This window comes from Haliotis asinina, chromosome 8 (assembly GCF_037392515.1).
Source record: "Haliotis asinina isolate JCU_RB_2024 chromosome 8, JCU_Hal_asi_v2, whole genome shotgun sequence".
NCBI classification, from domain to species: domain Eukaryota; kingdom Metazoa; phylum Mollusca; class Gastropoda; order Lepetellida; family Haliotidae; genus Haliotis; species Haliotis asinina.
In genome coordinates, this window is record NC_090287.1 from 7,898,432 (window position 1) to 7,915,427 (window position 16,996).

General features: G+C 37.5%; 1 protein-coding gene across 1 annotated transcript in view; it reads right to left on the reverse strand.

The window, feature by feature from the left end:
* Positions 1–5,909, reverse strand: part of LOC137293403 (C-1-tetrahydrofolate synthase, cytoplasmic-like) — a 33,524-nt gene extending 27,615 nt beyond the window's left edge. Inside the window, exon 1 of the mRNA XM_067823921.1 lies at positions 5,816–5,909. Coding sequence (XP_067680022.1) covers positions 5,816–5,850 — 35 coding nt within the window. The 5' untranslated portion in view covers positions 5,851–5,909. The remainder of the gene's footprint in view (positions 1–5,815) is intronic.
* Positions 5,910–16,996: the final 11,087 nt, after the last annotated feature.

The window sequence follows — 16,996 nt, forward strand, 5'->3', positions numbered from 1 at the left end:
GCGTGGTTCTCTGGGGCTCAAAAGTAATACTCCCACAGAAATTCCAAGAGATACTGCTGGAAGAACTCCATGGAGAACATACTGGGATCGTCAGGATGAAATCAGTGGCACTATCAATCTTGTGGTGGCCAGGACTGGACCACAAGATTGAAAACAAAGTCAAACATTGCCTTCACTGCCAAGAGACAGCGAATCAACCTCCCGCAGCTCCACCTACCAACTGGAAATGGCCTTCATCTCCATGGTCCCGACTTCACATTGACTTTGCAGGACCATTCCAAAGACACACATTCTTAGTGGTCGTTGACCACACTCCAAGTGGATGGATGTCACACCACTTCAGTCAAGACTGTCACCATCAAGCACCTGAGAAAACTATTCGCTATCTTCGGGCTACCAGAACACATCGTGACTGATAATGGGGCCCAGTTTACGTCAGAAGAATTCCAAGAGTTCCTGAGAATGAACAACATTCGTCACACTTGCACAGCACCAAAGCATCCAGTTACGAACGGACAAGCTGAACGAGTAGTTGACTCATTCAAGACAGCGCTGAAGAAAATGAAGAATCAACCAGGTGACACCTATGACAAGCTACAGAGATATTTGTTCTCCTACAGAACAACCCTACATGCAGCGACATGGAAAACCCCAGCAGAATTGCTCATGTGGCAACAACTACGAATTGTTGTTCTGTCATTGAGGCCACTTGAGATTTTCAGCAACTTTCTCAAAATGTAGAAAATATTTGTCAACACCTTTCTCATTAACTCATTAAGCCCCAGAGCCACTTCACTGCTCAACACCTGGAGCCCTGTGCTGATTGCCTGGCTGGCTGTGGCGAGGCTAATTAGGGCTATTCACGCCTGATATCCCTGACAGGTTTCGGAGATTACAGGAAACTGTCTCGTCATACCAGCAAGTCCTGATTGTTTAATTATTTATTGCATTGTAAAGGTATATATTGAAAGAAAGCCGGAGTGAATACATGTCATATATGTAACGTTTTACGTAATTTTATTGCACTTTCTCTTGTAGACGTTTGGTGGCGTGTGCATGTGTATTTTCTCAATACGTTTGTTTTTTGGATGTAAGACATACTTAAACAAATTGTCCCTCTCATATCATTGTGTGAGGTTAAATTGTTCAAAACATCTATGTCAATGGCAGTAAAGAGGAATTTATGCACACACCTAATAATCTTCTATGAAAGAATCGTTTTCGCTGATATGTTGCTAGTGTATACTGAATATTTTAAGGCCAGTACTAATAAGCTAGTGTGTGACGTACATGGAACAGATACACAGTTTGTCACTTTGGTTCATCTAGATTTAACGCAGAAAATATATGTTATCGCAGGAACATACATGTATACATATTGTATAATGCTATTCCTTGCACATGCATAAGACAAAGGGTTATGAGATGGGCGTCATCAAAGTTCCCGAATAGGACATTTTGTATCTCAACTGTTCAATATAGTCCTTTCTTTGTTATCTATGACCAACTGTATCATGAGATACCCGTCACATAGGAAATGACAGGTGATGGGGCGTGGGCTAAATTTCTGATGAGCATGTTCGGTCACTAGACAGCTTGGATACAGATTGACTATTGGTTAGATCATTGACCAATTGATATGCTAGATTCCGGCTTTATCAACTCTAGCTATCATGAAAAAGTTTGTGTATCGTGAACATATATAATCGTAAGGATGCCTGAAATGTACACATAGACCTAACAAGCACTTTACCGGGTTTATTTTTCTTTGAAGCGCTCAAAGCGCTACAATCCGATTATTTTTACCCCAGATAACCCAATCCAACCATTGAGTAGAGATAGTATTTATTTGCATATATATTTTGCGCACACTACTTGTAAATCAAACATAATGGTTTGCTGAACATTTCAACATAATCTGCACTTTGTTACAAATAAATATCATAATTCAAGTACATGTATTATACAATTAAAAAAAAGTTACACGATACTGATTTATTGTGATGTATACACTTGTAGTTGAATCTCCCCAAATATTTTTGAATATGGGCATACTTATATTTGTTTTGAAAGCAAACGCGGTTCAGAATATTGGCAACGGACGTGACTCCACAAAACAGGTTGTCCAATGATGTAACAGCGCATAAGTTTGTTTTACACTTGTCACGGGACAAAACTTTACCTGGACATGCATTCGGCCAGAGGCTGTTTTTTTGAGGTTGAAAGAGGTGTTCATATATCTTATTTAGTGTTGTCTGCTTGAATGGTTATACGCATCAATTCCGTAACTGATATATTATCCTCCTTTTATTGACAATGGATCTGATACATGTGATCGTTACACTGGATAAGATAATTACAAAGATCAAATACAAACGTTTCTTATACAATGCTTATGTAAATTGCATTAAAAAATCACATTTCAAATCAGCATGAAAGAGCTTGTACAAAATACCCATGTTACCACATGGTTTATGTGTACTATATATGTATATTATGAGTACATGCATGAGTTATCACTTCATATTCAATTATGTATTATTGTCAGCTTTAAAAATCAATAGTCGCAAATGAATTAGGTCTAAATTAGAAACATGGTTTATTTCAAATCTACACAAACATGAGTGTAATACAGTATTGCTATTTATGTCTACGATTCATTATATGAACTATTACAATGAATGAATGAATGATTTAATTTAGAAGAAGGTTTTGTAACCTTGTCATCGTTAATTCAATCAATGTGCAAACATGGTATCTTAGTATTCACTCCCAATGATGAGTAACAAACACTTACCTCCTGTAACAACATCTCATAATCCCCTTTCTCGCAGACATGTGTTCATTTGCCTGTATAAGCCCCCAACATTGCAAATAACTGTTATTAAAACACATTAATAGTTCTTCTGATTAACACAGGAAGTAACCTCTCTCATAAGAAAGGCTAATCTTTGATCATTACTGCTAAATTGATTGAAATTATAGGTACAGTACAAATTTAAAATGTAAAACCCCCAATATGCGGCTCTCGCTGAATAAGAGGTGCTTTTTATTACCCCCAATACGCGGCTCTCGCTTTGAGAATCTAATTAAGTTGCTGCACATATGTGGCTCTCAACCTTAATGAGTTAAAAGGGAGTACAAGCCTAGCATGCTTTGCAATGTCAAATGAGGAAGAATCCAAGGTCTGAGCAGGGTTTTCAAGTTTTTCAGAGCAATTTCTTTGTCAATTTGCAATTTCTTCAATTCTAATTCCTTTCTATTTCTGTCTCTTTCTATTTCTTTTTCCATTTCCTTTGCCATCTCAAACTTTTTCATTTCTTTTTCTATTTCGATTTGAAACTTTTCATTTCCATCTCTTTTTCCATTTCTAACTTTTTCAGTTCTAATTTTTTCATTTCCAACTGGTCTGAACATTCTTCTGGCACAATTTCCAAAACATCATCTTCAAAAATTCTTTCATCAATATAGTGGTTCAAAACAATTTTCAAAGTCTGAAATGTCATCATTGCAGGTTTGGTATCAAGTTTGAGATGTGAAGAAATCTGATTTCCTCAACTGACTAATTGTCTCAGAGTCAGGGGACAATACAAACTTCTCAAGTTCAAACACCGTTTTCCTGGTTCCTCAATTAATTTGTTGCAAAATTGCAGAAATTTTAAATAGATGTCACAAATGGTCTCAAATGTCAAATGAATTCTATCCCGGACGAGCCCCCAATTTTGTTACCGTTAAGAATTTGCAGTAACAAACAACGTAAGAAATCCCCTGTGAACCAGCAAAACAGAACAAACACAAGCCACAAACGTTCAAATTCTGTATTATTTAGGCAAAGAGAGCAAGTTATACAAAGTCACAAGTCAATTTAACAATACCGATTTCAATACAATACAAGTGAGACAAAGTCTAAGGCAATGGGTCACATAATATAATATAGCAAACTCACCAAAGCCTGATTGCGAGAGAGAAACAGGTATGCAGAATGTAACACAGTGAGCGGTCTGATGACGGTTATGGAGATGAAGCGTTGGCAGAGGCAGAATGATAAACTCCAGCGAATGAATGTGAATGTGTGTCGCTCACAACACGGCAACTAGCCTTTATATATACTTGCAGTCGTTTACCGAAAGTACGAGCACTTACTGCCATCGCCAACACTGTAGAATGCCCTCAAAACAATGTCTCCCGGAAGTAAACAAACAGGAAGTCAAGGGCAGATAATTCCCGGAAAACCTGGATCCTAAAAATGCGGACCATCTATCATACGAAATGGGACCCACCATATTTATTATTCAAAACACTAAACATTGCAATCCAATAATAATTATTACTGAATTAATAACAAAATATACAGAAAATACACACTCGTAACATGTTGATATACAGTCACATACAATGAGGAGATATAATATTTTACCACAAATTAATAAAGCACAGAAGTTTTAGCATTCAAAGGAAAAAAAAGTTTATCACTTCCACAAAAGGTAAATGTCAGGTAGTGTCTTTTTTGCTGGGGCCCATTTAGGGTAAAGTTAATACATCGAATTCAGCTAAAATACAAAAATATGCTTGGGGCAAATAGGACCTACATGTTTCTGGAATTTCTCAAAAGTATTTATTATTGTATCATAACAGAGATTATCTCTCCATGACCCACATGGATCTCAGGACCAAGATCTATCTTCTAGATTACATCTAATACATTTTTAGGTATAGATGACGCTTGACCTTATGAAAGCGGTTTCATGCCATCTCAGCAAGACACAATATCACATCTGTATCCTGGGACAAGTAATCCAATGGTTGATAACACGAACACTGTCTGACTAGGTAATACAACACCTTCCGTCTGCCTTTGTGCCCATCAGATCAATTGTCCCCTCTTACAACAAATAGACCGAGGGGCCATTATGATATTGTGTCACCATTAAGGTCTCTGTTTATTACAATACACAAGTATTTTGTCTGTTAAGGTCACATAACTCCAAACCATGTACATATTTTCAATCTTCACATTTCCATATAATAAAAAACTGAATTGTGAAAGCAACAGAAAACTGCAACAAATTGATGTAGTGTCACTGGATATTTATGGAATATATGTGACACTAGAATGTAAAGATATGGTAAAAGAACTGAGAGCAATATTTAAGTATTAGTCAAGAAACATGTCCATATAAGTTCAAAATTGGATTGGAATACTGTGTGCAACATATACAAACATCTTTGTCTAGATCATCCACACAAACAACTTTCAGAATGAATGGCAGAAGTAGGGCATGTGGGAGAATTGACCAATACTTGGATATCACTCAATTCTAGTTAGTAAAAACTTGTTTACTCTACTAAAAAATAATACTAATACCTATCCAGCACCAAACCGATTACAAATATAATACTGCATAGCTTTCCTAAATCATTTCATCAGACCAAACTTTATTATACCAAGCAATGAACTGTTTTTTCATTTTTCTTTTTCAATAGTTACTAAATAAATGAGGCCAACTCCCAATCCCGTCCATTATCACAAGTATGTTTTGAGTTCAGTACATCTTGGACACTCCCCCACACACAGCGCGCCTGTTATGTCCCAATGACACACTGCTAACTGTCAGTCTGTCAGGTTGCATGCTATTTACAATAACAGGCTGAGAGACAAGAGAGCAGATACTGTAGCGGGGTCAAGGAGGGTCAACCTACGAGGTGATGTCCTTTTTGATAAAAATATCCCAAACAACGAATCGACATAGGATGCAATATTTGTATGCACTTAGACCAGAGGTACGGACACGTGACCAACTTTACATATACTCACGCCGACGCTTCTTTTCCACTTAAAATTTGAGCCATTGTTGAGCTGAGTGAGAATCGCTGTATACCTCGTGGTTGTGTATCAAGGGCAGATAACTCTAATTGATTACAAGGCGGGCCAGGGCAGTTTCTGTCCTTCAGATGTGGTTCAAGCCGCCCTAAACCATGGTTGATATTAACTTGACAAGCTGACATATCTAGGTTATAGTGGCGAGAAACAATCCACATTTAGATGTAAAGAGAGCGGATTTGTGTCACAGGTGTTTTGTTTGCTCTTTCGTTGACTGTGTTTTCATAAAGTATAATCGGTACTGTATATTTGCTGAAGACTGGTATCGAATTTGCATGTCTAATTTGCATACATGGCTGCAGCAGTATATGAAGATAATGTTATAAGCTCATGCCTCTGAAAATGCTTTTGTTAAACAGTGCACCCTGGTTATAATGGAATCCTGGATATAATGTCATGGTGTGCAAGAACGGATTCCGAATATCCTGGTTATATTGCCATCCTGGCTACATACAATACCATTTACCACATTTTTTAACAAAAGTCATTTTCTACTGGTTATAATGCCAATATGCACTTGCTGCGTGGACTATATACCTTCCTTGCTTAACTGACATTGCTCAATTTGATTGACCGAACTCATAATGCTTTAAGCAGTCGTGTAATCCCAGATGGGTTAACACCTGCAATTTAATACATTCTACAATTCCTGCCAACTACACTTGACGTCACATGCAGGTGCTAGAAGCTGGGATAATCCAGTCTTTCAAGGCTTGTTAGAGGAGACATCAGCTCAATCACCTTGTTGACTGAACAGGGCAGATAACTCTCCTACCTTGTTATAATGCTACCCTGGACATGATGTCCTAACTCCTATTTTCTCCTAGACAAACGGTGGCATATGCATTGTAATTATTTACATTATTTCGACTAAACGTTTGTAATATCAGTTACAACAGATGCAGCAAGCACTACGACTACTGTAAATTCTGTCCTCGGCTCAAATACCGAACTTAGAATGACCAAACGATTGCTTGGTGATTGCCTCTAATTAACTTTGGGCTGGACCGGTTCTTCGGGAAAATGTTTTTAATGACGAGAGTTCAGGTTAACCTGGTATCAGTGCAAGTGTGCAGAGGTAAAGGTGTTATTCTTTGTTTCACACCAGGACATAAAGTTCCATAACGGCTGAGCTAATCTAGATACGAAAACTTCTGATAATTTCAGGTCGAAATGAATATCTATGGCCGGCGGGAGATGTGTGCAGCATGAGAAAATGGATGGCAATATTTACAACGCAAATTTCGGCCAATCTCTTGCGCCACGCAGCATGATGACAGAGTACTCATCACAATTAGCTGTTGTGCGTTGAGGAAAGATAATCTTTTTTCTAAGTGGGTTTATGTACTAGTATTTATGTGATGCAAATGAAGAGTGGAAGCACCAGTAAAATGACTATGGTGTCAACGTAATGTTTTAAAAAAGACAAACAAAAAAGATTTAGGTACGAGGTTCAGTCTGGATTTAATGACCACCAAGTTTTACCACGTGACTTTACCAGTGAGTGAGTGAGTGAGTGAGTAAGGTAACGATAAGAGTCACATTGGCAGTGTTTCAGCCATGCCCTGTTTTTCATATACAGTAATCACATGTTCTTTTAACACTCAGTCATCGCTCTAAATTAACTAGACTATCACATGTGTTGTGTGGATCCATAAATATACATCATCACAGGTAACAGTACAATATAATATACTCGTACGAGTAGGCTAAAGATCACCAGCAGCTTAAGGGAGGTTACCGCACTAGGCACCATGGGTACTAGCTGTACCTTTGCTACCTACATGGACCCAGTAAGATTTTCATCATTCCACTAGCACCTAGCTATTATCAGCAAATCTAGCCAAACTCATGATAACAAAATTTCTGCGATTAAAACCCGGGCAATGCGAAACAATTTTTAAAATAATTAATTAATTATTACATGATAACTTATATCATTAAACAGGTCCCTCATAGTTAATGATTTGAAATATTTATCCCTTGTGATGGAAAACACAATACAGTCAAGCAGGACATGCCTGACCGTGAGTATTTCATCAGAAGGGTTACATAATGAAGGATTCTCGCTCTTCAGTAATAATTAAACATCCATAAATATTGTGATGGAAAACACAATACAGTCAAGCAAGACATGCCTGAGCGTGATTATTTTAACAGAAGGGTTACATAATGAAGGATTCTCGACCGTCAATAGATATTCATGAGAATGTCTTGAAAACCAGTTTTAAATCTCACAGAGGCCAAGCAAGTACTGTATGTTCACCAGTTGCATCAATATTGGCTTTTGAACGTTCATACTGTTCCTCTTGTCGCTGCCAACGACGAACAACTCGGGCCCAACGCAATGTGTGACGTCTGTGTTCAGGGGTCAGCATCGGTGCTTTGAATGGTCTGTAGGCTCTGATACCTGATGCCTGAAGACGCCAAGTCACCATGTATCGACTGACTGGGTGATCAAGTGAATTCGCCGCTGATGACGTTACCGTCAGGAAGCGGTTGCTCAGGTGTATTGTCGTCAAATAAAGGGCTTCAGCTGATGTTGTTACTCGCGGGCTCCTACGTCTTGGTCCGTCCTGTGTCTGGTCCGTCTGCCTGTAACGTTGCAGCAGTCTAGAGACGCCTGCACGGGTGACACCGAAGGTTATTGCGACGTTGGCGTGTGTCGACCTCACCTGGAGCACACCTTTGACCCTCTTACGTTAAACGCCGATAGTCCTGGTATATGTGTGGTGATATGTTTCAAACTGTATTTTAGCCTGTTCGCACACTAACGTTTATGCCCTTAGTGCACGTAAAAAGACCCAAAATCATGTTCACGTGAATTTCACTGCAGGTATCACATGGCTACGTTAGGGCGACATATTTTTTCAAATGATAACTTTGTTTTGCCGGTCAGCTTATATCCTACATATTTGGATCAATTGGTAAAAATAAAGTTGTTCGTATCATATGTGTTTCTTAAAGATCACACGTAGACAAGGGGGTGTAAATTCATAAATCGTTTATTGGCATCGGCCCTTGAAGTACCGGAGAGGAGTTGGTACAAACAACTGCATCCCGATGTTGAAGTATTCAGCTTACACACTTTGGTAGAACGGAAAATGGAAAAGTGAACAATTATGTCTTTAGTTTGGCAGTTGTGGCGTCATCGTTCTTTTCTGAAAATCGCTTTACAGCGATTACACTTTGTTTTTCTTAGTTCAGTGAAAATGTCCTCTTCATTCATGTCAGAAAGACAATGGACCACTGTCTCTGTTTGATTGCAGAGTTCTGTGCACACAGATGTCAACTGTTGTACTCACAGACTGTTTTAGTTTCAGCAGATTGTCCGATTGTTGCCTCCGTGTACATTTCACCAGGGAGACTATAGTTATAGATTATCCCTGATTTCACTAACAAAGAGCCATCTTTTTTTTTCTCTACAGACACCTTGGCTGCCCTTGGAGACAGCTAAAGCCTGCAGTTTTAGATGATTTTCATCAGGAGATGAGATGACAGTAGGTCTTTATTGGACCAATTATATTTACAAAAAATACCTTGCCACAGACTTCTTTTGACAAGTGTTGCTGGAATGTGTGTTGGTAATATACACTTAAATCTAACTTTCTCTGGACCCCTAGTTAATATTACCATTCAAAGAACTCTTGTTATCTCCCCCTGTCCATTAATTACCCATTCGGAAATCGGAACTACGTGCCCCCTATGACAGTTTCAGAATGCACACAGACGTCTTGTTATTTTCCAAATTTAATTAAAAAACCAACATATTTTTCACATTCTGAACATTGTGGTAGCACATTCGAAGACCAATGAGAGTACTCCAGCCCAGCGTTCTGTTTGTTGTTGAGAGTGTTGTAATTTTAACGACTTTCATTCAGTTTCTTAGTTTGGCATTGATTCCGCTTTATGCGTCTTGCTGTGGTTGCGGCTTCGATTAAAGGCCTACGATCGAAGTTGTCGATACAAGCACTCACTCTGTCTTTGTTGTAACAATTTTTCCCCGATACTGACGGGTGTGGTACATATTCAGCTCCTAGAAATCATATTGATCATTTTCCCAACAGAGCGTCGAAATCCCGTTCCTTTAGGAACCCAACAATATGTTTGACGAGTTCTCGCTTCATGCAAGTGTTTACAACAAGGGAAAATGAATAAATACCGGTCGTGATTCCCGGTCCTGGGTATGTGTGTCGTGAGACACGGAGAAAGAGATTTTAGATTAGAAGATCAGGCCCAGTGTGTTGGTACATTGTATGATTCCAGTTGCTTGGATCAATGGTCACGTTTTCAGTCACTGGCTTACCCGTTTCAACTCGAATATTTACAGATCGCTTCATGTTAAACGAAATCTCCGCCCACTGATGATCATGTGTGTACACAAGCCATTGTTTTTTCAAGGGTTGTGCATTCGTTGTCCCATCGATATAAAGCGATCTTAGTGATGTCACTATCGATAAGCGAGAATTAGAAAGAGGAGATCGTGTTTTGTTATGCGTTTTTCTTGTTTGTCTTTTGTTGTAGTGAGTGTATTTTACACATACGAGTGACATTATCAGAAAAGACGAGAAAACAAGGGGACATCTGAAACTGATCTGAAAATTTAACCGTTATTCAGAATTCCGTGTTTGTAAGGGGAAACCATTGTTGAGTGTCAAATCCAGTGTCTGATGAAATGGCCTTTATATATTTTCGATTACAAAAAGAAAAAAAATTGCTATTTATGTTTGGAGAGAGCGATTCTGGAGTATGGGTGTTGTCCTAAATCTACACATTGTGGTATTCAGGCGGGGTGGGTGAAGATGGTTTTACCACATGACATCGGGAGAGACATAAATGTATGGCGCTGTCCTGTTTTCATAGGCGCGTCGGACTTGTTGATGGTTCGTGTTTTAAGCCCCATAACTGTTATATATCCCTTATGGCACATTGATATTTACTGGAAATATATATTGCGCTTCCTGGAACATTCCTATCCCTTTTATAAAATTCATGTACCGTTATGTATGTCTGGCTTGTATGACATAAAACGTTCAACAGTTATTCCTCCATTCTCTGCTAACTACAGGAAGTGTTTTTGTTTTTTTTTGTTACAAGGAAACTTTACCGTTTTAACGAAGATAAAACATACTGCTTATTCAAATATAGGACGTCCATTGAACTCCCAGACACCAACTGATTATTTTTTATCGGTTTTCAATACCTTTGCATCATTAAAGAGTACTTCTAAGAAAACTGTGATTAGTGGTCAATATCTAAACAACATAAGTGGGTTGGTTGACTGGAAACATTGATGGTATACGTTTTATTGACTATATTCGCGAATTTCACATTGTATTTTTGACTATTTATCTCCTACAGTTGTCTGGATGGCTATGACGAGTTTTATAGCCGTGCTATCAAATTGTCAGATCATGGTAGACTCTCCGGTGGTGTTTGCGTCCGATATTGATAATTTCATCTGTATCAAATTCTTAAAGGAATTATTGTTTTCACTTGATAAAGATATGAATTTGATGTGTACTTATATCCCCCTGTTGGTTCAACGTACTGTAAGTACACGAATCACAAGTGTAATATTTAACAACTAGAGCAATATTTGCCAGCGAATATCTATTACTTTGCTAAATGTCGCACTGTTATCTGTGGTGATGTGAACGCCTGTACAGAATTGTCCCCAATTCTTGATGTTGATAAAATTAATCATACTCTGTTGATGACAACTACCATATTGATGGTCGTAATTCTCACAACAGTGTTGATACTAATTTTGGCAATCTATTACTAGATTTATAGATTTATGCTATTCATTCAACCTGTTGAGAGCGGTACAGTGTATAGAGACCCGCAAGGCGAATATACGTTTCATGGACAACAAGGATCAAGTGCCAATGACTATTTTATTGGCTCACCAGACTTCTTCCAATTTATTTACTCGTTAAGTATTGGAGACAGAGTAGGCTCTGATCAAATACAATTAGAACTGACTTTCCAGTTTCCGAATATGAACAACAAGTGATAAAAACCATATTGATGATTGTCTGGAACGACGCCGAAATATTTTTAGATAATTTGAAAAGTAAGATTTCATTTTAGAATTACCGTCTCCTATCAAAACCTGAGTTCTATCATATCTAAACGGAGCTTTAGATGAGTTTGTCCATGTCATATTAGATTTAGCAGATTGTATGAAGAAAACGACTGTGAAAATATGAAACACTCTCAAGTGACGAGTGAATGATGCTGTTTTTCCAAGTGATGGTTATTCCTTCGATGATGATATTATCTCTTCGAATGACTATGGCACTGTACACAGAAAGGGAGCTTATGACAATCCAGATAATTATTGAGGCCTAATGAGTGCTATTGGGAAAATATATACAACTGTTATAACTAACAGGATCTCAAACTGGTCAAATCTAAGAAACTTAATTCGTGAATGCCAGGCGGCTTTTAGAAAAGATTATTCAGCTACTGACCATATCTTTACACTATATGCGATATTACAAAAGTGTCTGTCGCGTAATAAACACAAACCTTATTTGTCGACTCTATGAAAGCTTATGACTCTGTGGATCGTTGTAAATTATGGCACTGCTTACGAAAGTCTGGTTTACACGTGAAAATGTATTCTATTCTAAAATCTTTGTATTTGAATGTTAAATCATGTGTTCTTTGTGATGATGGTGGCACCGACTTTTTCGGCTGTCTCATGGGAGTTCGACACGGGTGTATTTGAAGCCCTATATTGTTTTCCTTCTTCATAAGCGAACTGTATTATGACATTTCTAATTCAGGTAAACATGGGGTGCAAATGTTTCCAGATATGATTGAAATTTGTATTCTCCTCTTTGCTGATGAAGTAATTTTAGTGTCAGATACAATTGTTGGTCTACAAAACCAACTGAATATCTTGGAACGCTATACAAATGAATGGAAAAACAGACATAGTTTTCTGAAGAAGAGGTGGGCCTGTCGCCTCTAAAGAAAAGTTGTTTCAGAATGGCAAAGATTTATCTATTGTTAATCAATATACGTATCTTAAACTAGTGTTTTTCCATACTATGAGCTTTTAAAAAGTGTTATAGATCTGAAATCACGTGCTGAAAAGGCTCTTATTAATGTTATGTCAGTTTCCCAGAACTTCTGAATTTTAACCCCGAAAATATAATTAAAATTGTTTGATGCACACATCCAACCGATTATGCTCTGTGGGTCTGAAATTTGGGGATTTCAAAGTCAGGAAATGTCTAGAGAAATTACACCTTTTAGCGTGTAAAAAAGGTTTTAAATGTAGCGCAAGCAATACTAACTTGTGATTTGTGGAGAATGCGGTAAATATCCAATATATGTAAATTCACAAATCAGATTTTTAAAATGTGGTTAAAGATCCTTGGAATGCACGAACAAAGAATCCCAAAACTAACTAATAACATGCTTGTATTTTTAGATGATAGAGGTAAGACAACATGGGCGTCTCATATTAGAAACCTATTATTTTCTCATGGTTTTGGATTTGTGTGGCTGAATCAAACGATTGGTAATATCAATCTATTTTTTAAGCAATTTCGAGAACAAGCTGTTGGCATGTATCATCAAGAATGGCATCCTGTCTAGACAATAGTTCAAGATATCAGTTGTATGGATCACATAAGAGCTTAATTCAACCAGAACTATATCTGTCTGTATTGACATCTAGAAATATCAGACGCACATTTGTCAATTTTCGGTTCGGCTTATTAGATTTATCAGTAAATAAGAGCACACCACGTTCAATAGAGAGACGTTTAAGGATATGTCCAGTATGTAACAAAGATGAAATTCACTTCGCTTTTGTATGCCCACTTTATGTTGAGGCAAGACAAAATATATCCCAAATAACTGCCTATTAAAATAACCCTCAACTGCCTTTGTTTCCATTCTATCCTCCCAAAATGAAAATGTAATACGTTATCTTGCCCTCTGTGTAAAACACGATGTTATCCTTAGAAGCAATACCTTATCTAAACTGTAACTTCTTTCGTGAAATGTCTGTAACATGTGCTGATAATATACTTGTATTACTTGTATATTGGCCTTAGGCCTTAAGTACAGTAAATATCTTTGTCTTATCTTGTCATAAAATTAACGGATATACATTTATTATAATAACATTTGACCTACATGAAGCATCAGTATTTTAAGAATATGTTTTCTGATGCTAATGACAAAGATGGCTGTGTTATCAATTCTGATTCTCATGAAACAACACAACGCATTTTGGATTCTCCTATCTCAAAAGGTGACGTTGTAGAAGCAGGTGAATGTCTAAAAACAAACAAAGCAGCAGGTAACGACAAGCTCATAGCAGAAATGTTTGAAAATGCAGATGATGAGTTATTTCCATTCATCACAGTCTTATTTAATGCTATGTTTGGCCTCATGGTCAGTAGGACATATTGCACCAATTCATAAGAAGGGGAATGCTAACTCCACAGGTGACTATAGAGATATTACTATATTAATATTTTCAGTAAGTTCTTTATTTCAATACTGAATGCAAGACTTCAGTTCAGATGGATATGAAAGAATTGTTGAATCACAGGCCGGATTTGACCATGGTTATTCCACAACAGACAATGTCTTTATGTTACGATCAGTCACAGCGTTACTTGTCCAAAAAGAGAGGGAAGGTCTACACGATATTTGTTGATTTCTCAAAAGCTGTTGATTCTTTTAATAGATCCAAGCTATGGAGAGTTTTGAATCATGACAGTATTTCACCCAAAATGTTTCATACTATACAATCGATTTACGATAAGGTATAAAGTATATGTGCCTGTGTTAAGGTTGATAATAAACTTTCAGATACATTTATGTTTTTTGGTTTTGTTTGCATAAAACAGGGATTTATCTTGAGCCCGCGTTTAATTAGCATCTTCACGAATGAGTCAAGTGGTGAACCAGGTATCCAGCTCAACCCAGATATAATTCAGGTTTTCTTCTTTTATTTGCGGATGATGTGTTACATATCTCAGACAGAATATTGGGACTTCAGAAACGTATTAATTTTCTGGGAAAATGTTGTGATAATTATAATATATCTGTCAACATTGAAAAAAAACCAAGGTAATTATTTTCAAAAGAAGTGGATTGCTATCTAAATATGAAAAGTGGTATTACTGAGGCTGTAATTTACAATATCTTGCACACTATAAATATTTAGGAGTTGTCTTTGCAAAAACTCTGTCTTGGCCAAAGCATGTTGATAATGTATTACGTGCCTTATTTACTATTTTGAGCTCACTGTCAGAAATTCAGTCAGTACCTTTGAAACTATTTTTTAATATTTTTTATTCCAGTGTTGTGCCAGTTTTAATGTATGGTGAGGAAATTTGATGTGTGTCATATTGTAATCAAATTGAATCAGTACATGTTCTTCCGCGTGAACGCTTTTTGGGTTTAAAGTCCACAACTAACATGTTGTGCGAGTAGAGTGTGGTAGATACCCACTTAACACCATTGTGACATAAGAGGTCACGCGCTAGGCGTTATATAAGTAGATTGTACAAGCCAGTCATTCTCATGAGGATTCACATTGGCATCTCGTGCGCATGCTCGTAGCTTGTCTCTGACGTCATCCTTATGTCAACTGTCACTCAAACAAACACACTTTCCATACACGGCCATGCACCAGGGTTCTGGTCAGCCGACCTTGTTTATCTTTAGCATCACGAAGATACGGTAATCGAACTGTGTCAATATATTTGTCCTTCGAGATGGCGCGTGTTTGCAATAGATTCTAGCACCTATTAAGTTCAGTTCTGTTTGATATCACAATTTAGACTAGGGACTTAAAAATGAATTATTTTTGAAGGTGACATGAGTTTCTTATCTTGCATCTGAACCTGTTATAACTCTCTCTCACACACCAGATTTATCGAGAGAGATTATATAATCATGACAGAATTTGACCTTGCAACATATTGATTTCATGCTCAGCATTACTTCTAAACCATCTGTAAAAATTGTATAAATGTTGGTTAAAGTTACTTGATATGCCCGATATGCCACCCCTGATTTATACAGTTTTTGACAAGCTTCGTCAACGATATACTGACAAGATAAAATATGAATATCCAGCTGTGTCAAAATTCACCATATTCATGTCTTCCAACCAAACATCTGGTGCTAAATATTTTCCACGCCTCGCAGCTTACATAAGCTATGGTAATGTGAACAAGTGTACGAAGGAACGAAAGGATTTGTAAAGTCTGTAGCTGTGGTTACATTGAGACAGAATATTACTTTTTTCACTAATCTGTACAGTTTTTGATAATCCATATATGTCAACGATGTATGGCCAAGAAATACGAATATTTTTATAGGATAGAATTTGATCAAAACACAGCCTGATATACTTATGGTGATATACAACTGAGACATGCTGCAGTAAAGTTAACGTACTACCTCAGAAATCATGTACATTCTTTGGAACACATATACCAGTATGTGTATCCTCACATGTAATGGACCAACCAGTGTTGTACCATGGGCCGTTGGACGACATCTGTACTGAAATAAAGAAATCGAAATCGAACGCATCAATAGTTATCACAATGTCAGTGAAACCACAACCATGTTAAGATTAATCATTAGGTTAAACAGTTCGGGGGAAAGTACATCGATAACTGGCATTTGCAAAACTGTTGATAAACTGCATTCCGACTGTCTCCCTAGGGACAACCGCAGGATTATTCCGCTCGTAGAAAACGCCGTTGGGCTGAGTCGGAATTTACGAGGGGATGTCAATAAGTTTTGAGCTTTGAGCATTTTTCATACCCAGGTGTCACAGCCTATGGTACGACATTGAACCTTGGGGTGTAGCTGATGTGATCTATAAGTTTTGGTATCCTACTCTAAGAAGTTATAGAACAGCTCACATTAACAGAAAGAGACCCCCTCGCAGCAGTGAAAATGAATAAAATTGAGTATAGAGCAGTAATTAAGATTTTAGTTCTTGAAGGAAACTCTGCGAAGAACATTGAAGAAAGGCTTTCAGCATGTTATGGGAAGTCTTTCCCTTCATCTACTACCATCAAACGATGGGTCAATGAATTTAAGCATGGTAGAGAG